The sequence below is a fragment of the Nelumbo lutea genome, chromosome 1, assembly GCF_056320005.1.
Source record: "Nelumbo lutea isolate HS-2025 chromosome 1, American lotus-T2T, whole genome shotgun sequence".
In the NCBI taxonomy this organism is placed as follows: Eukaryota; Viridiplantae; Streptophyta; class Magnoliopsida; order Proteales; family Nelumbonaceae; genus Nelumbo; species Nelumbo lutea.
In genome coordinates, this window is record NC_142684.1 from 43,685,679 (window position 1) to 43,707,863 (window position 22,185).

The 22,185-nt window shown below is 41.9% G+C and overlaps 1 protein-coding gene across 1 annotated transcript; it reads left to right on the forward strand.

Annotated features, from left to right (window-relative positions):
- The first annotated feature begins 2,893 nt into the window (after nucleotides 1-2,893).
- Nucleotides 2,894-4,233, forward strand: LOC148874451 (Lactoylglutathione lyase / glyoxalase I family protein). The gene is made up of 2 exons (XM_088956504.1): nucleotides 2,894-3,315; nucleotides 3,789-4,233. The coding sequence occupies exons 1-2, from the start codon at nucleotides 3,026-3,028 to the stop codon at nucleotides 4,003-4,005; spliced, it is 507 nt and encodes a 168-aa protein (XP_088812630.1). The 5' UTR covers nucleotides 2,894-3,025; the 3' UTR covers nucleotides 4,006-4,233.
- Nucleotides 4,234-22,185: the final 17,952 nt, after the last annotated feature.

A 22,185-nucleotide genomic window follows, 5' to 3' on the forward strand; every position in this document is an offset into this window, starting at 1 on the left:
ATAAAAAAATAGAAAAATAAGATGGGTGGCTGTCATTCTGTCAATGTTGATATGAAAATAGCATTAGAATCTCATTGTAGAAGTGAAAAATGTCTCTAGATAACATGAACAAAATAAGGTTTTTAAAATCGATTCGGACCCGTTCTAATAAAAAAATAAAAAAACAAAAAATAAATAAAAAATAAAAACAGTCAAAACCGTTGAATGGTTTGAATGATTTGACTGCCTGAGTCAACGATTTACTGATCAAATTAACATTTTTTTATAAAAATCCGATTTTGAGAAAAACAGAACTGGTCACCTAACCAGTTCCTGATTTTCCCGGTCCAGTTTGGAAAACCATGATATCTTTGACATTTGTCAAGACTCATAAAGTTTTTAAATTATGAACAGGAAAAAATAAATAAAAAAATATAAAGAAGTTATGAAAAAGTTAAAAGGAGGATGAAAGTATGGAAAGCCAAAACATTGTCACAAGTAAGGAGAACAACATTAATTCAAGAGGTGATTTAAGCCATTCCCAAGTATCAAGTGCAAACATGCTTGCTTTTAGTGAGGAACTGAGGATCGTGAAAAGAGTTAGAATTTGAGAAAAATAAAAAAATAATAAATTATGGCAAAATGGGAAAGTGAAAAAATTGGGTTTCAAACTATAGTTGAAGGAGGATAACTAAATCCAATAATGAAGGGGCAAATGGCATAATAAAAGATAGAGCAATGAATAAAGCTCTCTACCTAAACAATTATATATGGAGGCTAATGAATGATAAAGAGAGTTTATAGGCCTTGAATATCCATGCAAAATATTAAGAAAAACTCCATGTTTGAGGCAAAACCAAAAAACTCTCATTCAATTTATGGAGACATGTTAAAGTTGAAAGAGGAACTTAAAAATAAATTCTACTCTTGGAAAGTTTTAGTAGAAGACAATATATATACTAGTGTTTTCAAACCCATGGGTTTCAACTATAGATTTTCTTTTTTTAGGCGGGTTTCAACCAAGGTTCTAAATATCGATAGGGGTGTATTGGACAATGTTGGACGTTTTTTTTTTTTTTTTTTTTATTTAAATCGGTTCAGAGGGACTAGTTTATGGCTCCTCTACCCCCTGAACCGGTCAGAACGCTGATACATTCTCTATAGAATCATATCAGGATGCTCCCGATACAGGCCGATACGTAATAATTTTTTGAACCTTGGTTTCAACTAATAGTTGATGGATACCAAAAGGAAAACCATGTGTTAAGTTACTAATCCGACAGTTAGGCTCCATTTATTTACTGTTAAGCTATTTAACCAAGTAAATGTTTCCACGATAAGGTGTTTACATTGTGTTATTTTCTGTTGAAATTTAGCGTAGTATGTTTTCTTTGTTACCATATTTACCCTAAGACCTTTTTGTTTTAAAGCTTGTCTAATGGACAATTTTGTTTCATGAATTTTTGCGGTTTTCCCTCCCGCATGGTAAAGTAATTTGTCTACTTTTTCAGCTGGGTAAGCTTGTAAAACATTTATTTGAGGGAAGGTTGAGTTTCTATGATCTTACATTTACCAATAAATCAATACACGAAAGTTGGTTCCCCCATCCAAATTACCAAAAGAATAAAAAGCAACCATTCAAATATTTTTAACCAGATTAAACGATTGGTCAAATTGATACAAAAACTTCATGTATAGGCTTTGTTGCATTAACTCCCGACGAGAGATTCATTTGGACGGCAGGTCCAAGATGTTTGGTTTAAGGTCCAAAACAAACAGAAAAATGGCCACCTTTGCGTTGGTCTCAAGCTTCTCATCTACAAAAGCTCTTATCCTATCTGATTTGATGTAATAAGGAACCCATCTCAAGAGGGGGTATGAAAAGATCCTTGGTAATAAAAACTACCATCGGATAATTAAAATTACCTTTATCTCCGACCTAATTGATAAATGACTGAATCTTCATTTTTTAGCTCCCAAAGTTCAATATTTAATTGTTCGACCAAAGGACAAACATGCCTCTCTTATAAATATAAGTTCTTTGTTACAACAATATCCCATTTTCAATAGAGTGGGGACCCATCAGTGGTTGGTCCAACAAATTGTTTCCTTTTACTAACAAAGAGAAGAAAACCTATGGACTTAACTACTAAAGTCCATACAGACATACATCTTTTAGAGCTTGAAGGGAGAGTTTGTTTGTTTTGTCATTTCATCAGCTAGAGTATTTCATCAGGCTCTTGATAAGTACCCAAAACTTTATAGATTCAGTACTCACTGGCATCCTTTTGGGTATCACCCAAGATTGCTTCTATCTTCCATGGTCTTGTCCACAATAGCCTTTCCAGCATTGTTCTTGATTACTTGAGGTGTCTCCACTCTCCACTCTCCACTCAGGCCCATGTGAAGAACTTCTCTGTTGGTCCATGCTTCCCCACTTTTGCTTTGTCGCCCATACGAGGAGCAGCTCTGAAAATAAATTCAAGTTGTGCCGAAGCCCATTGCAATTTTCCCATCAAATAATATTTATTTAATATTAAAAATAGAACTTATTTATTTCACACAAGAGAGACGGAGAGTTGACTCCAGCTGAGGACAATTTAGTTTTGTCCTTCTAAACAGTAAATTCGTTTAGATTAGAATGTAAGTAGGGGGCATGGTCTATATCAACGTACCCAATACATACTACTCGATCAAAACCCTCTCGGAAATCTTGGTAAGGGCTATTTTGGTCATTTCAAGTTAAAAGCATGTCCGTTTGGCACGAGAATGGCAGCACCATAAATTACAAGAAAAACAGGGGGCATTTTTTTATCGCCGATTATTTTAATATCATTATATCCGTATTTGCAGAAACGTTTTCTCTCTCCAGCGTCTATAAATAAACCCCATCACCTGTTTCCCCGCCTCTATTAACCAACTGATTTCCTCCGTTCTCTCTGTCTTTCTCTCTCTTAGGGTTAGGGTTTCTTGTTCTGTGCTTTCAGGGGTTGTGTTCTTCCCTTCCTCCTCTTTCTCCCGTACGCTTGCTCTCTATCTCTCACTAATGGCGCAGGAGAATGCTGCAACTCTCGATCTCCAGAACGGCGGGGCTGAGAACGGAAGCACCAAGACCGTGAGCTTCTCTTCCCTCAAGCCTCAGCTTGTCCTCCAGGCTTCCAAGGCTGCCGACGCCGTTCAGTTCTACAAGACAGCATTTGGTGCCGAAGAGCTCAAGCGAGTCATGCATCCAAAGAGGAAAGCCGAACAAGAGCTCCCTCTCATCCTTTCCGCCGAACTGAAGCTTGGATCCTCCGTCCTCCAAGTCTGCGACCAGACCGACGACTCCTCTGCTCCGTAAGCATCTTCTTCCTTTCTCTCGCACTCTCTCTCTCCTTGATCTCGCATATTTTCGGAAATTACTTTTTCATATGGTTTATTTCTTTAATTTTTCCACCTTTTGCACACGTCTCTGCGGTTTTTCTCTTGTTTTCTCGGTCGATTTATTTTTATCTTATCACAGTATAATCTCTCCCTTTGCCTGTTTCGTAGCTGTATTTCTACGGTTCTACCTATCTTTGCCGTAAAAACTTAGTTTTCTTCCATATCATCAGTTTCCACATTTCTGTTCATGTTCTATGTTTAAGATTCTAGCGCCTTTATTTTTTGTCATTTTAAAATTTTAAATAAATACTTAATCCATAAAATTTATTCTCTCTCTGTAACTGTAAGGCAACATTCTGCCTTTAACCTTGTACCGTATCATTTTTCCTCGCTAGTTTCGGCACCATGTGCTGAACTGCTGATCAAGGTGTAACCAAATTAACCAGGGTTGGCTGCGGAAGCGCGTGCATGTTTTGCCTTGAGACGGACGACGTGGATGGAGCGGTCAAGAAGGCCGTCAGCGCTGGCGCGACGCTCGAGGGTGAGATCACAGAGGGCGAGGGCTCTTGCTGCGGTGGACGAGCCGGGAAGGTGAAGGATCCATACGGCTATGTCTGGCTCATCTGCTCCCCTGCCAAGGAGTGTGCTAACGTGGAAGCTTAAGAGCCGTTTCATCGGTTCCATGTTTACTACTTACTATTTTCTCTTTCTTATAAGCTTAAGAACCTCTGCTTACTTTACTACTGATGCTTTCAGTCGTCCTGCTAATTTGATATTGATCGTACGATTTATTTTGATGATCCTAAATGGACGGCTGGTATTCAGCGCTTAATCTGTAGCTGTAATTTTTGGGAACTTTGAATGACAAATCGGTCTTTTGCCGTTTCTTTACTTTTTGCTGTACTGATCCATTGTTATCCACGTTGATATTTTGATGTTCTGCTTTCGCATTTAAAAGAGTCGCTCGAGGTCTGTGACGCCTCGGGCTGCTTAGCCATAAAGAGGTGGTGACTTGACTTGGCACATTTGGTTTTGGGACCACGCCTTGGTTGCCACGTGTCTCGAGGATATTTTGACTCAAGGGTATTTGTCTCTCGGCGATTGAAAATTACATTTCTGAGATTTTGAGGGATTGGGGGTGGGTCCCAACGTTGATCTCGTGGTTCCTGGTTTCCTATATGTTTCTATAGGCTGCCTTATGTAGTAGGTAAAGTCGGAAGGATTTTGAAAGGGAGATTTTGTTCCATTGTGTACGCAAAGTTAGCGTCGTTGATTTGGTGATTGTGGTTGTCTGATGTAGGGATTGGAAACCTTGGTGTGGGTAGAGACTAGTGATTATATATGTACGATCACTTGTTTCTGTCCCTAGGGGGGCCAATGGCAATGGGAATGTACCACGGAGATGCAAGTATGAGATTGTTTATGTCCATTTCTCCCAGTTGGGTTCTCTGTGGTTTTCATGTTGGTGGCGTGGTGTGGAGTCTATTGCTCGGCATTTGCTCTTCAACCCAACTGACCAATGGCAATGGAAATGTACCACGGAGATGTAAGTATCTTATTGTTTATGTCCATTTCTCCCAGTTGGGTTCTCTGTGGTTTTCATGTTGGTGGCGTGGCGTGGAGTCTATTGGTCGGCATTTGCTAGTCTTCAACCCAACAGGAGGCTTCTCTATTGGCTTGAATTTCGTGTTTACAGTTTGGCTGGGCTTCGATTGACTCGTTTAATAAGTCCCATATGCGCAAACCATGTATGTTTAACTGCCTACTCTGTGTAGGCGTGTAGCCCCAATTATATGGGTCAGGTCTTTGAAGCCGAAAATTTCCAATGAAAATAACTTGCTTGTAATTCCGATTTTTTTTCGAGTTTGCTTGGAGTTTTGGATTCTGGGGTTCAACTCAACCAGACCGAGTTCGGTCGGCCCAGTTCAAACTATTGTAATTTTTTTTTTTTTGGTTTTATGTGCATGTATTATGTACTATGTACATTAGTAGCGTAGCCTAGGGCATGGGGTAGCCATTCTCCATTCTCACAATTCTCACAAATCATAATCCCCCAACTCTGGTGGCAGCCGGCTGCCGGCTGGTATAGGTAACTTCAATCTCCTCTCCGAGCCAGAGGTCTGAGCCCCACCATGAGTTTGATTTTTTGAAGGGAACTCCAGTCTAGAGTTGTTTAAATTTGGCTATTAAACTGAAAATCAAATCAAATAAATCAATTCGGTTTGGTTATTTTGGTTTTCGGTATAGTTTGGTTTTAAGATTTTAGAAATTTAGTTCTTGGTTGAGTTAAAAATCAACTGAACCGAATTATTTAAAATAAATATATACATTTATGTTTTAATTATAAATATTTATATTAGCATTAACATTAATATATGTTAACATTATTATTTATATTAATAATAATATATAATATATTTTTTAATTATAAACGTTATGTATCTTAATAATACTTATTAATATAAATATAAAATACAATTATATTTTAACTAATCAAATTAACTGAAATAAAATCGAACCGAGCCGATTTAATTCGGTTCGGTATGATTCGGTTTCAAGTCTAATTCGATTGGCACCCTACTTCAGTCATCATCGTTGCTGCAGAATTAAAATTATAGCTTTTTGTAAATTTTCTAATCTAATAATACATTTTTCATCATGCGAGTAAGCTATCAAACAAAGTTCTGTGCTATCAATGGCTAAAACACTTTCATTCCGTCTCTGATCCCATTATACACGTGTTTGTCTATGGAGTAAGAAGTGAGAAGGCTCGTGCATAGCTGAACTGAGCGAATTAAGCTATGGGGATATTTTCCTCTAGATTACAGGGAAAGAAAGTAGGCTGAAGTGGCCAGAAGGGTTTTTGCCCAATCAAAACCTCCGTGGATTTGTTACAAGTTATTCATCATGGTCGATTCTATAAATTAAATAAAAATAGAAAAAATTCCCGATTAATACTCTATCGTGGGCCTAGCTTTAGTCTTTGCATTTTAAAATGTAACAATTTAGTATTTTTTTTTTAAATATATCAACCCTTTATCTATGGTTAAGTAGTTGTTAAATAAAATTTGAAAAAGACATAAATACCCTTTGAGTGTCATTTAATTTTCTTTATCAACCACCCAAAGTTAACAAAAAATTAACAATCCTAAATCCTTGCCTCTTTTGTTCAAGAAAGCTAGGATCCAAAGTGCCTATTGAGACATGACTCCATTTTTTGATAGAAGCAGGATTTGGAATTGTTGATTTTTTGTCAATGTTTGAATGGTTGATAAAGAAAATTAGATGACACTCAAAGGGCATTTGTGTCCTTTTAAATGTCACTTTGCAGTTAGTTAACATATGCTTAATGATAGGTACTAGATTGACACGTTTTGAAAGTTCGGGTACTGAATTGTTGCATTTTAAAATTTGGGGACCAAAGTGACACTAGACCCCAAGTATAGGTACTACTATGGAATTTTCCTATAAAAATATTATAAATACTATATTATTTAATAAAATAAACAGAAAAAAGGTTGTTATGAAACTTTCTTTAATAAAATACAACATTCAAACCAATTTTACAAGTAGATAAAATATAAATTTTATAAAGATAAATGAAATTTAAATCGAACCAGATTATTGGATAGGGGTTGATCAGTATTCTATCCAATTGTAAACTAGTTGATTTGGATTTCAAAAATGAATTTTTACGTGAGGCTATTGCTTGAATGTTTTGGCACCATATGGTAACTTCATAGCAAATGCACTTGAGAGTTTAGAAGAATCATAATTCATCAAGGGGTGTTGTCTCATCAGCGAAATTATATTTTATTTTTGGTTATGAGAAAGTTGTTTTTGTTTTCAAAAGCAAAAGCAACGTTGTTGACCGCCCCTCTTAAAAAATAAAAATTATAATAAATAAAGAAAAATAATAATAAAGAAAGAAAAAAAAACCTAACACCGAGATAACGGGGGCCATTATACAAATATGCCTTATTGCACCCACGGTGTGCCCCCATTGAATCTATGCTTTATTGCCCATGGATAGCCATAGCCCATAGAGGTTTTTTTTTTTACTATTTTTATTTCTTTTACTTTCCAGCTATATAATAAGCCACTTTTATTGCCCAAATGGCAACTCTTTGAGACATTCCGCCTTCTTACTATTTTGGGAAATTGTGTAAAACTCACAATGACTTTTCAACATCTCTTAAATTCACCGAAACTTTTCAAAACGCCAAACGTGAGCTCTAGGAAGCTCAAGGCCGCCTCAAAGAGGTGAAATCGCCACCCATTTGTTTAGAGGAAATGGGCCATCATTTTCAGACTTAAAAGTTTATCTTTAAATCATTAATATTGACTCCGTCCTCCATGGGAAAGGCACTGAACCGAAAGGTTTTGAATTCCAAAGATTGGAAGAAGAAAGGTGTTAGCCACCCCTCTCTCCAAGTTGCTATAGCAACCCACTATGGGAGTAGTTCAGGCTCAAATTCCAGCAAAACACGAATTAACAGAATTGCTCAAAGCTCTTGAAATTTAGCAAAAATGTTCCCAACTTCACTTATAATTGATTTGATGTGATGTTATCGGGTCTTAGGTACAAGTTTCCCTAAGACCCTTGCTTCTCTACCTCTTGTTCTCAATTTGGAGGAAGTTGGGAATGCAAGTTTCCCAAGATTTTAGGACTTTAAGCAATCTGAAACTACTAAAAGCAGAGAGATGGTCAAATGAGAAGCTTACTTCTCGTGTACAACCTTGAAACAAATTCTGTAGCTGAAAGGACTTCAAACAAAACTTGAACAAGGCATAGAGCTGGGCTGAGCATTTCTAGAGGGAATGGGGCTCGAGCTTGGCTTCAGGGATTTCGGGATTTTAAGCAAAATTGGTGTATCACAAAAGCTGAGAAACTGCTCCTCTCGTCTTCCTCAAGCTCGAGCTACGCCTATATTTATAGAGGAAAAGGGAGAGATATGGGTTTGAAAGTCGTCTAGCTATAGTGTCTGTGATTCAACAGAGCTATTTCACTGAAATAAACAAAGATTTTGAGAGATAAGAGCCTGCAGTTGACCCTTCCTTCTTTGTGCAACAAATTTTCTTGAGTTTGGGAAGGCTTTTTATGGATTTCGTGCATCCAATGAGGGATTGGGGTGTGCTATATGTTGCAGCCCCGTATTTGGGACTAACAGTGGTAAAAAACGTAAATTTGATGAACTTTTAAATGGGGTTTTATCATTTTTTTAGTTTTAAGTAAGGGTTTGTTTGGTATTTTGAGCTTTTTAGGCCTATTAACTCAAATTCATTGGTTCAGGTGTTTTAATGGGATCAAGTAAGGATCTGATGTTATTCCCCACCCTCTTAAGATCCTAGGTTGGACAGTTAATGTGGTGATTCAATCCGGTGCATCAAAATGATACATCTCTAGTTTAACGATCAAACAGATGAATATGACCATGAAATTTGGCGTGTTGGGGCTTTTGTGGGTCTCTAAACACAGTAGTGATGTTTGATCGGACAAATAGGGTTTGGATGATTGAGATCTATGGCTGATAAGTTCGAATCAATAAGATTTGTTGAAATAGAATATTTATTTGATAAAGGGTCAAACAGGGGAATTTTGGGATGAAATTTGGTGGGTAGGCATTTTTTATCATACCAAATCCGATGAAGCGATGGATCTTTGATCAGAGGTGTAGATTGACTAATTTGGTTCAAATCATGGTCTTAGCTTATGGTTTTCCAATCAACAGTCAAAAATGGAATCTTACTTTTTTTAATGGTCAAACGAAAGTGTTTGGTCGTAAAATTTGATGTGTTGGGGTTCTTTGGGTCTCTGAACATGGTGGCAGGGTCTGATTGGTCAAATAAGGCTTGGATGATGGAGATTCATGGTGAGTGAGCTTTTGATCAATAAGATTCGTTAAAACAGAATCAAGGCTTAATGTTGGGTCAAATAAGGGAATTTTGGGATAAATTTGGTGGGTAGGTATAGATTGGGCTTATGAGGCTATTGGAAGGGTTTGATCACATTAGGTATGTACAGATCACGGGTTTTAGGTTTGAGGAGTGTTGTAGTGTTATATGTATCGAAATTGAATCTCTAATGGATGATTGGCTAAATCCAGGAATTTAGGGTTGAAATTTTGTGTGATTGGTTGTTTAAGGATTTTGTTTCACGTGATGTGTTTTTATCGGGGATCAAGTATGGTGATGTGGCATAATCAAGACCATCAAAAGGGAACCACAACACAAAGAAAGAGTTGAGAATCAACAGTGCCACTAGCCAAAATTAGAGGGATGTTTATTTCATGCTCCTTTCTTCAACTGTAGAAGAAAATTTTGTAATGTTTAATAATGTTGTTCCAATAACAGGAACCTTGTAATTTCAAGCCCTAGATAAAGAAGAAAACAAATCAAAACTAAATCAATTATTTCTTTGTAGGACCACTTAAAGTCTATAGGAGTTTAGTTGAGGACCAATTATTTCTTATTCACTTAATTGCAAGACTAATTAAGCTTTAGAAAACACTGCATAACCAACTAAGAAGACCACATGACAGTGCTTCTGTTATTTCGAGAGTAAATATATGCAAAGAAATAACTCTCATTTTGTAGGAATTGTTATTTTGACATCATTTATAGTTTATAGATGACAATGAATTCTATGGACATCCCTTTTAAGCAGAAGCTAACTTTTGATTTGGTAGCCACAGAAAATGATCAACTTGATCGACTTCAAAGGTTGATATGTTCATTTTTCTGGTTAGCCTAAGAGCCACTCCTTAATCAGATAAACATTATTCTCTATATAGCACAGCCTTGAATAATAGCATAAGTGTTTATGAACTGCTCAGTCAGAAGACATTAAGAAATAATATTAGTGGGAATCTGAGTTGGTTTATTTTGTGCCATAAATGTTCTATTTGTGGCTTTTGTTCTCTCTCTGAGTTGGGATATTCAGTTTTCAGGTATACTAAAATCTGTCAAAATTGTCAGACATCTAAACAGTATTAGTTACCCAGTTTTCAATCTTAATTTTGACATATTACATGCTTATTAATTTCTTCAGGGAGCTTTTTCTTTGTGCCATGTAATTAAGAAGAATGAGAAAGGACTGAAGAAGGGAGATCTCCAAGAACCCAGAGGCAAGAAGGTGGGGCAAACTTCTGTCACTGGAAAAATCAGTACCAAAATATTGTTGAATGGTCTCCGGAGCAACACTAGTGATGATCCATGTCAAGCTGCTAGCCAATATAATGGGACTAGTTCTTTGAACCCTGTGTCCCCTTCTGAAATTCCAACGATGACAGAGTTCGACTCAAATTTGACCAAGGCCAATCAAATGAACATTTGGTTCTCACCATATCTAATTTTAAATTCGTCAAAGGTACTAGACTTCCACAAGAACAACTTTGAAGACCAAATTGACAATATACTTCATATGAATTTATCACCAAATGTTTTATTTTTCATTTTTTTTTTCTCATTTCAGGTGACTTAGATTTATACATTTTCTTGAACTTTTCCATCTATTCCTACAAGATTACCAACAAGCACAAGTTGTATCTAATTATTTTCCCCACAATGACTTGCAAGGCTCATCAATATCTCCATGTCACCACTCTGGTTCTACAGGAATTTCTCCCACTTCATTGTACTCTAATTTCATAGAGGAAGTCTAACCAAAAAAACCAAGGCAAAAGCTAAGCTTTTGTCCTTTAGTAATATGAATGAAAAACACATAGGTAGAGTTCAAGAATTCTTTGTAGAGGATTCTTTACATTATAATTAATAAAGTTTATTTTGTAGTGATCAAAGAAACAAAGATATGAAGAAAAAACCCAAATTATCCATTATCTACATGGTGACCTCCAACAGAACTTACAGCAGGCATGCACAAAGTTTCAGGCTATGAAAAACAACAATCTTTAGCACCATTTGATACTACAATAAAATAGATTCATAATGGATTAAAAAAATATCTCTAAAGATTATTAGAGCTCAAAATTTTAACATGTAAAAAACATATTTTCATACTTACTGATGCTGAATATATGGTAACTATTCCATGGAGGTTTAATTAGACTTTAACCTTGACTTTAGTTTTTACAGTGTGTGAAACTTGGAAAGGGCCAATATGCAATAATAGAAAAGCGTGTTTTAGAACTTAAAAGTGTTTGTTTTTGTGTATATTAGAGAGAGACGGATAATCAACAATGAAGATAAGATTTAATTCCGGGTCTTGTATAGATAACAGGAACTAGGAGTGGGGACAGGGCAGGGTGCATATTAGGTCCACTGTCCATATCACAGAGAGCCTGCAATTTCACAGCTTTGGTCCTGTCCCTCCTTTTCCGGAGGAACACCAAATGACCATCTCAACTACTGGTTTCCCCATTAGTTCACCAGGTCTTGTGTATGATGCATAAAAGACTTTTCCTCGTGACTCATGAGACAAGTTGGCAACTTCCAAGGGGATAAGACTTATCATTTGTCAAAGTATGACGAGTTGGCAACTTCTTAGTGGATAAGACTTCCAAATATTAAACCAAAATATGGGCATGCTGATGGGTACCCAATAAATATGATGATACTATACATTCAATTTCATTTATCATGGTACCTATCAAGTTCTTAGTATTACAAATTTCCAAATAATATTAGGAAATAGAAATCCATGGAAAAATAAGGTTTATAGAAGGAACATAACTTATTGGCATAATTATTAAAGAACAAAAAGGTACATATTGTCAAGTAAATGATGATTGCTATCCAAATACAATTATATATAATGCCTTCTTGAGAAACAAAACTATTTATATAATGAGATTTTCATCAGTTCAAATCCAAACTAGATCCTCACCTTAAATTACAGCATTTATTCATTAAGTTATTTGACCTTGTCTTAGGATCCTTAAAATGTGCTCAACAACTAGCCAAGTATCACTGTGATCAAGAGGATTGGAACTTTTTCTATCAGTCTTTGCACCACTTTAGTATTTCTGCTTGGTGAAAATTTTGGATAATTTAAATCATAATAGTCCAATGGCTTAGGGTTGTTAGTGCCCTGGGTTTGAATGGAACAATCTGTTTGTGTTCTCTGATGCTACATGCACTTCTTTGCCTCCATCCTTTGCAAACTAGCTGTGGTGGGTTAGATTCTATAAAAGTATCCTTTTTCTGTTTTTTTTTAATCAGTAGATCATTCTTATGTTTCATCCATTGAAATGAAAGTTCTTTGTATTCATTATTTCCATGTTGGCTAAGAAATCGACCATTTCTAAATATTGGTCCTCACTATGGGATCACTATGGGACCAAGTGATCCAGCAACTTCAGCTCTATCAACAACACATACTGCACCAAGTCTCCCAGTATCAGTATCAGCATCAGCAGTAGTTCCCCCAGCTGCCTCAACCTCAACTTCAGCAGTCGCAGTTCCTGCCGTGACACCAAGCCTCGTAGCAAGCTAAATCTCGCTGCTAGGACGAGCACCCCTCTGGCCAAAGAGAGGTCCCCCAAAACCTCCCAAAAAACCAGACCTCCCCCCGCAGTAGACGAGAGAGACCGGCTACCCCGATCTAACCGCGGGCGGACAGGTTGGGAGGACCCCAGCTCATCAGGTCTACGTTACCTCAGCAATCAAAGTTTGAAACCCCACTCCTTGAGAACTGGTTCGAGGTCCTAGAAACAGACTCTGAGCAGGACCCCTCTGTCCACAGCCATCACCAGCAGACCAGGCTACTTCCTGCACAAACCATTCCGAATAGCATAGAGGTGAGCAGCATGAACGCCAAGCCCACGAAGAAGCAGAGATGCCACCATCGAGCTCGCCGATCTATCACCCGCGATTTGCCCGAGCTCATGGGCAAAGAAGAGGTAATCTTGGCCAAAGTCAAAGCTTCCCTCCTCTTAGTTCCATCCCCCTGTCTTCCGAACTCCTAGCATTCCCAATGCCCGAAAAAAGAAAGAGGGAAGGAGAGCTTTCTAGTCAAGGGGACAGCCAAAAGAAAAAGGACACAGCTCAGGAGGCAAGGCCAGGTCAGTTTCCTTGACCTCCTGTAGCGGACCGAGCCGATTACACCCCACAGAACGTGAAGCGGGTTGAAATCCTAATGGCAATCAAGGATGCCTCGTACGTGAAGTGGCCACCCCATCTGAGAGGGAATCCCAATGAAAGAAATAAGAACCTATATTGCAGTTTCCACAAATATTACGGTCATAGTACCAAGAATTGTAAAAACCTCTGCGATGAGATAGAGGAGCTCATCCGTCGCGGGTACCTAAGAAACTTTGTACGGAATAATAACAATAGTGATAAAGCAGGTCGACAAGGGGAGCACGGTAAGGATGCCCCCAAGTCCAGCAGCAGGCCGGTCGAACAACTGCAGAGGCAGACTCCAGAGGAGAGGCCAGTTTGGGGGAATATCCACATGATAGTGGGTGGTTTGATCGTCGCGGGTTGCACTTCAGCAGCAACTCGAGCATCGGTTCGCAAGACCACTTGGGAGGAGCAGAACCTCCCAAAACTGCCGAGGACAGAAGAGCCAATTTTCTTCACAGAAGATGATGCACGAGGGGTCCACTACCCCCACGACGACGCGCTCATAATAAATCTAAGAATCAACGACTTCAAGGTCAGTCGCGTACTCGTCGACATAGGTAGCTCAACTGACATCCTCTTCAAAGTTGCATTTGACCAGCTCCAGTTGCAGAGAGGCGACCTGAAACCCACAAACACTCCTTTGGTAGGCTTCAGCAGAGAGGAAGTCCGGCCCCTTGGGAAAATAACAGTACCTATGGAAGCCAGCGCGTGGCCTTGTGTGGTCAGATTCAAGCACGACTTCTTGGTGGTCGCAACCCCCTCCCCCTACAATGTCATAGTAGGTTGACCGATCACCCATGTCCTATGGGCGGTGGTCTCCACTTACTATTTAGCTATGAAGTTCCCAACCGGCTTCAGTGTGGGAGTAGCGTGGGGCGACCAGCTCGAGTCCTGTAAGTGCTACGACGCCGCCCTAAAGGGAAAAACCAAGGTAGCTGATGACCTCAAGCTGGAGCGGCCAATGGAGCAAGGCGAAGAACGAGCCGCACCAACAGAAGAAACAGTCGCGGTTTCGACCTCAGCAGCGGACCCAGCTCGAAAGCTTTAGATCGGCGCTTCCGTCCCGGAACATCTACGATCATAACTGGTAAGTTTCTTACTTCAAAATTTAGATATTTTTGCATGGTCCGCGGTAGAGATGTCCGGTATAGACTTCGAACTCATAACTCATAAGCTGAACACTGATCCTATAGTTAGGCTCGTCATGCAGAAGAAATGCAACCTAGCCCCATAGTGGTGGAAAGCGGTCGATGAGGAGGTCAAAAAGCTCATCGTAACTGACTTCATAAGAGAAGTCCACTATCCAAGTTGGGAAGCCAACCCTGTCCTGGTAAAGAAGGCCAATGGCAAGTGGCGCATGTGCGTCGACTACACTAACCTGAACCAGGCTTGCTCAAAAAACTGCTTCCCGCTCCCTAGAATTAACCGATTGGTAGACGCGACCTCAAGGCATGAGTTGCTAAGTTTCTTGGACGCCTATTCGGGCTATAACCAGATCAAGATAGACCCGGCAGACGAAGAAAAGACCGCCTTCATCACAGAATTATGCCTATACTGTTACAAGGTTATGCCCTTCAGGTTGAAAAACGCATGGGCAACCTTTCAAAGGCTTGTAAATAAGTTGTTTGCGCCGTTAATTGACAAAAAAGTATAATGCTATATAGATGATATGGTCGTCAAAACTCAATTCTCACATGAATTAATACAAGATTTGCATTCCGTTTTTGAAATTCTGCGTAAGTTTAATATCAGACTAAACCCAAACAAGTGTGTGTTTGGTGTGACCTCGGGCAAGTTCCTAGGATACATTGTTAACCGGCGCGGTATCAAGGCCAACCTGGATAAAATTAAGGCCATTTTAGATATGAGATCACCTTGAAAGTTGAAAGAGGTTCAGAGGTTGAATGGCCGTACAGTTGCCCGGAGCCGCTTCATGTCTAAACCGGTGGACCTCTGTCTACCGTTCTTTAAGGCAATTAAGAGCAAAGGGTTCGAATGGACCCAAGATTGTCAGCTCACGTTCGACAAGCTCAAGAAATACCTCGCTAGTGTGCCGACCTTAACCCGAACCAAAGAGGGTGATGTTTTAGAACTGTACCTCTCAGCGAGCGACGAAGTGGTCAGTTCGGTACTAATAAAGGAAGTAGATCAGGTCCAACGACCCCTTTATTATGTTAGTAAAGTATTGCAGGGAGCAGAAACGAGATACCCAAAGATGGAAAAGCTAACATACACACTGATAATCGCAGCTCGGAAGCTCCGCCGGTACTTCCAAGCTCATACATCGTCCTCATTAACAAACCTCTAAGGCAAACATCGCTTAAGCCCGAGGTCTCTGATCGGTTGACGAAGTGGGCCATTGAGCTCAGCGAGTACGACCTTTAGTACAAGCCGCGAACTGCCATTAAGGCCCAAGCCTTAGCAGATTTCATAGCCGAATGCACATTCAACTCCGAAGTCCCCAGGTCGGTTGAGCGCAAGGCTCCCACCTCGGGTGAGCCCGAAGCTCCCGGGTCGGTAGAGTCCAAACCCCGTGAGGTCGCAGCCAGTGTGGCACCTCTCCTAGCTCAGCCAACCGCGAGCTGGGATGAGGAGCCCTGGATCCTTCACGTAGATGGCTCCTCGAACCAACAGGGCAGCTGTGCCAGAATAGTTATGCACGGCCCAAGCAGTATGAAACTGGAATACGCGCTACGCTTCGAGTTCGCGGAGCCTAACAATGAAACAGAGTACGAGGTGTCAATAGCTAGACTAGTCATAGCCAGAGAAGTAAAAGCAAAGCACATTGTTATCTGCAACGACTCCCAGCTCGTGGTTAACTAGATCACCGGCGAGTATGAAGCTAACGAGCCAACCATAATTGCCACTTGACCAAAGTTAGAGAGGCCCTGCTCGACTTCCAGTCACACTTCATCAGACAAATCCCTAGGTCGAAGAACGCTGAGGCCGACGCTCTGTCCAAGTTAGTCAGCACTAGCGACATCACCATGAGAACTGTGTACATAGAGGACCTACCTCGGCCTAGCATTCTCAGGGGGTAGAGGAGGTCGCTCCCGTCGTCCAAGCAGAGCCAAGCTGGATTGACCCGCTCGCGAGCTTCTTGCTACACAGGACCCTCCCTACAGATCGCAATGCAGCCAGAAGAGTGCAGCGCCAGGCAGTCAAATACGTCATGATAGACAAGTGGTTGTACAAGAGATCCTACATGCTCCCCTATCTGCGTTGCTTGCGGCCTACCGAAGCCGAACTCGTACTCCGCGACACTCATGACTGGTTGTGCGGTGGACACTTGGGGGGTAGAGCCCTTGCCCAGAAAGCACTTCGACGAGGGTATTATTGGCCAATAATGAAGGCAGATGCCATTGAACTCGTTAGAAAATGTGACAAATGCTAGAGGCATGCCAATATTCACCACCAACCCACTGCCGACCTCAAGTATCTCACCAGTTCATGACCCTTTGCACAATGGGGCATCGATCTACTCGGGCCATTCCCGCCAGCAACGGGTGGAAGGAAGTTCTTAGTTGTAGCAGTCAACTATTTCACCAAGTGGGTAGAAGCCGAACCCCTCATAACAATACCGAAATGTCCAAAATTTCTTTTGGAAAAACATCATATGCCGCTTTGGATTACCCTAGGTATTGATTTCCGACAACGACAAATAGTTCGAAGACATCAAATTCCAAGACTGGTGCCAAGATATGGGAGTCCGATAAAACTTTACTTCAGTCGCACACCCTCAAGCAAACGGTTAGGCAGAAGTCACAAACAGAGCCATCCTCCAAGGATTAAAAACACGGTTAGACCGGGCTAAAGGATTGTGGGCAGATGAACTACCCAGCGTTCTATGGGCATACCGGGCCACAGAGAAGACCGCCACAAGAGAAACACCCTTCAATCTCACCTACGGCACTGAAGTAGTGATTTCCGCAGAGATCGAAGTGCCTACGCTATGATTAGAGGCATACAGTGACCAGACAAACGAAGATGAGCTACGTACTAACCTCGATCTACTTGACGAAGTAAGGGACCTCGCGTACATCAGGACAACAACCTACCAGCAGAGAGTAGCTCGGTACTATAACGCCAAGGTTAAGAAGCGGAATCTCCGCATTGGCGACCTAGTCCTCGTAAAGTTATAGTGTCTGAGCCCAGCGCTGGCAATCTCGTGTCTAACTGGGAAGGCCCTTACCGAGTGAAACGAGTGCTCGGGGAAGGAACATACGAGCTCGAGACCCTCGAAGGGAAACAAGTACCTCGGGCATGGAACATTGTCAACCTAAGACAATACTATCTGTAAGAATCGAGTAGGCAACGAGCCACTCCCAGAGCCTAAGGGCCAGAATACCGAGCTGACATGACCTCGACACAACAGGACCAGTCGCCTCTACAGCATGGGCAGACTCCGAGAGTGAGCCACGAGCCACTCCTCCAAGTACTAATGAAGAAACCTCAGTAGCACACAAAATTGGCATGAACCAAGTACTTGTAGCGCCTGAGATGCAGGCGGCTCAGGTACGAACCTTACAACAAATAGCCCACCCTGGCGTGCAAAGAGTTGGACCCACTGAGGATAATAGACAGCAACCTACCTCGGGTGCAGATAGGTCGGGCATGCGCCCTACTATGTTCCTCACCCCAACATGCATGAGGCTACCCCTACTAAACAGTTTGGGGCCACGATGGCCGTTAAGGAACACCCACTTCGGAAGTCCAACTCGATAGGTTGACAGCTTGGGGTGAGACAACCATCTTGACAAAAACGAATTGCACAAAGTTTTGATAAAGGGAAAAAATTTCTTCGTTTTGGAAAATTCGTTACATAAATTTCATTAAGGATGCCTTGATTACAAGGAAGAAAATGGGAAAAGATTAAGGTACAAGTATAAAGAGCAAACTACTTCGGGAGCTCATCGCCTCTATCAGGGACCCCCTCGAGGACAGTATCTGGACCAACATCCTCTGCTTCATCTTCGGTGCCCTCATCTTCGGAATCGGGGTCATCTTTTGACTGACGCATGATGTCATCAGTAATCCGCGAAGTAGTGATGGCGCTCGTGTCCAACTCGGGGTAGAGGTGCTTGATCAGCCACCGATTGAGCTTGAAGCCCTTACGGTAGGCCTCCGTCATCACGTCGTCGAATCTGGAAAAGTTGACGTAGTCAATGATGGCCTGAGTCTTGGCCTCCTTGAGAGCACCCTCGAAGATTGCAGTCTTCTCTTTTATGTCTTCCCGGAGGTATTCCACTTCATGCTCCAACTTCCCCTTCACCTCCTTGAGGCCTTGCACTTCAAGCTTCAAGGCATCCCGCTCAGCCTTGAGGCTGTTCACCTCGGCTCTCAAATTGTCTTTGTCACGTGCCAGCTCCCCCTTCTCTGCCATTAATTCCTCAATGAAGCTCTTCTAAGCCGAGGCACCACTCTCCAGACGGTGGACCTGACAGTGAGCTGCCCTCAGCTCAGTATGGGCCGCACGAGATGACTTCTCAGCCTCTAGAGCCCGCCTCAGGTGCCAATATGATTGGAGGGTCAAGGCGCGAATGGCGGTGTTCACCTGCAAAAGGGAAACTAGTCAAGAGGGAAATAAAAAAAAAGGAAGAAAGAAAGAAGAGGAAAGACTCACCACCATAGTATGAGTGGCAGCTCGGGCGTCAAGCTGACCAGGAGTGAGTTCGGCCCACTCGCTGACCTCCCCCGGGTATGCAGTCAGCTTACTCTTCTTCAGGCTACACTTGGGGTTCAGGACGGTTTGGCTCCCTTGATCCTCTGAGCTGGAAGTCGTCATCTCCACATCACGAGTGGAACTCTCAGAGGTCTTGGCGGCAGCCTTGACAGGACGAGCCCCAACAGCAGCAGCGTTAGCCTCAACAATGTTTTCACCAGTAAGTCCGGTGGGCTTGACAATAGGCTCGACGGGCCTAATGGCAGGTCCCGTTAACACCTCGGGCCCTTTAGGCATGACCCCTTCTTACAAGTCAACAACAGGCGCGACTACCACCTCGGGCCCTGAGGCTGATGTCTGTAGAGGTTGGGGCTCGACTAAAGCTCGCGGGGACTCAATGCGCACCTTCTTGGCTACGCGTTTTTTTCCTCTTCATTTGGCGGAAAAGCTTCTGGTTGTCTATTTTCTCCACCTCCATGGGACCTGCAGCAAAACACGACATCAGCAACCCGAAGTAAACATATGAACAGAAAACTGAAGTGAAGGAAAACCTACCCAGGCTCAAGCTCGCCTAAACGAGCTTCTCCTCAGAAGTGAAGTCTTTATAATTCAATCCGAGCTGAGCCAGTGACTGGAGAGCCTTCTTGGTCTTCTCGTCAAGGATGACGCCATGGTCTTGAACGGCTATCCTCTAATTGGTGGGGAAGGGCCACCCCGTACTGCTCCGGACTACAAAGTAGTCCTATTTCCAAGCTGGGAGTTTGCTTGGGAGCTTGTGCATGAGTTTGAAACCCGGGTGGGGGGACAGGTAATAGGACCGCCTATGCCTGGAAAGAATGCCCGAAGCGCTCTTCTTTATAGCCAAAATTGTGCTAAAGATATCTAAATCTATAGAGAGGGAGCGATCGAAGCAAAGAGAGAGGGACCCCACCACATTCCGTATGGAGTTCGGGTGGAGTTGGTCCAAGGTGATGTTGAAGTGTATCAACACCTCAATGATCAGAGGGTGAAGAGGAAGTCGGAGCCCGACTATCAATTGTTCCCTGAAGATCAAGATCTTGTTTGGACCATGCTCCCATGGGAAGTTGCCGGTGGGAAGGCTATATGAGAATTCCTTAGGGAGGTGGAACCTCTGTATGAGGTCCTGAAGCCACTCTAAAGTCATTATAGATGGGCCAAACTGGTTCGGCTCCCAACCTCGGTGGGAGGTGGACGCCAGGTGACCCGAAGCCACTCATACTTCAGGTGGTTGGGCAGTAGAGGAGCCACCCCGAGCCAAGGTACCCACCTCGGGCTCGTCGATAAGGCTATCTACACCAGACGACGACATAGTGAACGACAAAGCAGCATGAAAACCGACGCCAAATCCACCCGGCGCGTCATGACCTCCCTACGTTGGGTCATTGCCGCCAGCACAAGGAGTGGGGAGCAATTGATGGAGGGTGATTTGGCCTGACCTCGTAGCACGGGTACACGTGGGCGTGACCTTGCTCAAACAGTCACTCAGCATGACAACACAATGAGCGTGAGCATAACTCGGAGGGAAAGTCCCACCGAGTTCAGCTCGGCAACTCGGCGAGTAAACTACTCATCGGGAGCCGCCTTACCTGCACCTCCTCCCCGGGGTCAAGGCACTTCGAGGGGTCCCAAGTTCGGGGCACCCCGACCCCTTTTAAGACTCGAGCTCCTCCCAATGGACCTCGAGCCACTCCCAGGCAAGAACGCACCGATCCTTCTTAGGACACCCCAAGGCACAGACACCTCGGGGCAACTTGCTCGGCATAACCGGCTATATGAGACCTGTCACTCAAAGGACAGCCCGACTCAAGGTAATTCGCGGGAGGGTAGTTCGGTATACCACTGGAGGGCTTCCTGCTCGACCACTGTACCCGACAAATCTGTGGACAGCAGGCTTGTCCCTCTTGCCGCGCCTGTTACCTTTAGAAAGGTGTCCCGTACCTGACAGATGCGTACCCTACAGCGACGGCCCCGCGCGTGCCACCTCAGCTTTGCCTGTAATGGCTGTGGCAGACTGGCAGTGGCAGTTACACCTGCCCGGTCAGAAGTCAGAGGGCCTGAAGCAACGTGATTTAGTTATAAGGGCTTATTCTCAAGGAACAAGGTATCTTCGAATCACCTGCGTAACCTTTCACTCTTAGCCTTCGTTCTCCTTTCGCTTCTTGCACACAATACTAACTTAAGCATCGAAGTGTTCCCGCCGGGAAACCCCCTGGGAGTTCTTCCTCTTTCCTCTCGTCTCAGGCACCTCTCAGGAGCCACGCGAGCGCTAGCTAGGAGTGATCGGATTGCGCTACATCATGTATATATTGATTAAGAACATTAGATTGATATCAAGCAAGTTTAATGGTGGATTTGGCAAATTTTTGGGTGTGGGTTGGTGTTAGGATTAATTTGGATGTTTTAGAGATGATGATGCGACCTAACTAGAGAATCTAAGGTTATAGGACTTAGAATTTCTCTTTTATAGGTTCGTTTGCTCTAGATTATTGGAAAGGTATTGCATAAGTTTTAATAATCGATCTTGGGGGTTTTAAAGTGAGATCTAGCATGTGACTATATTTCCACTTCCTTGATGTAAGGGTAGCCTTTAATCATCTTCACAAGGAAGTTGATGGTCAAATTTTATTAGTCCAAGCAAATTGAGCATTTGATAAGGCATCAAACAAGGATTATAGTGTCGATATCAGGTATTGTATCAAACAATTCAAATACAGATAGGAATATATATACACTTTGGAAATGTATTGATACAAATGAAAAAAATATGGAAACACATGGATACGCTAGGGAACTACATACAAATTTCACACACATTAATACCAAAATAGTCACAAATAGTATGCAAATACATATAAAATGTATATTTCAATGGTCTATACGAAGAAATATATTACAATTAATATATCAAGATACATAGATGTCATATAATTTTTTTAATTTATAGTGCATCAATCAAGAGTTCCAAGACACTAAACTCATGCACATATTGTATAGTAATTATTAGATCAATTATTATTTTTTACTATTTAAATTCTTTAATATTAAAAAAATCAACTAACTATTAAATTTTCAAA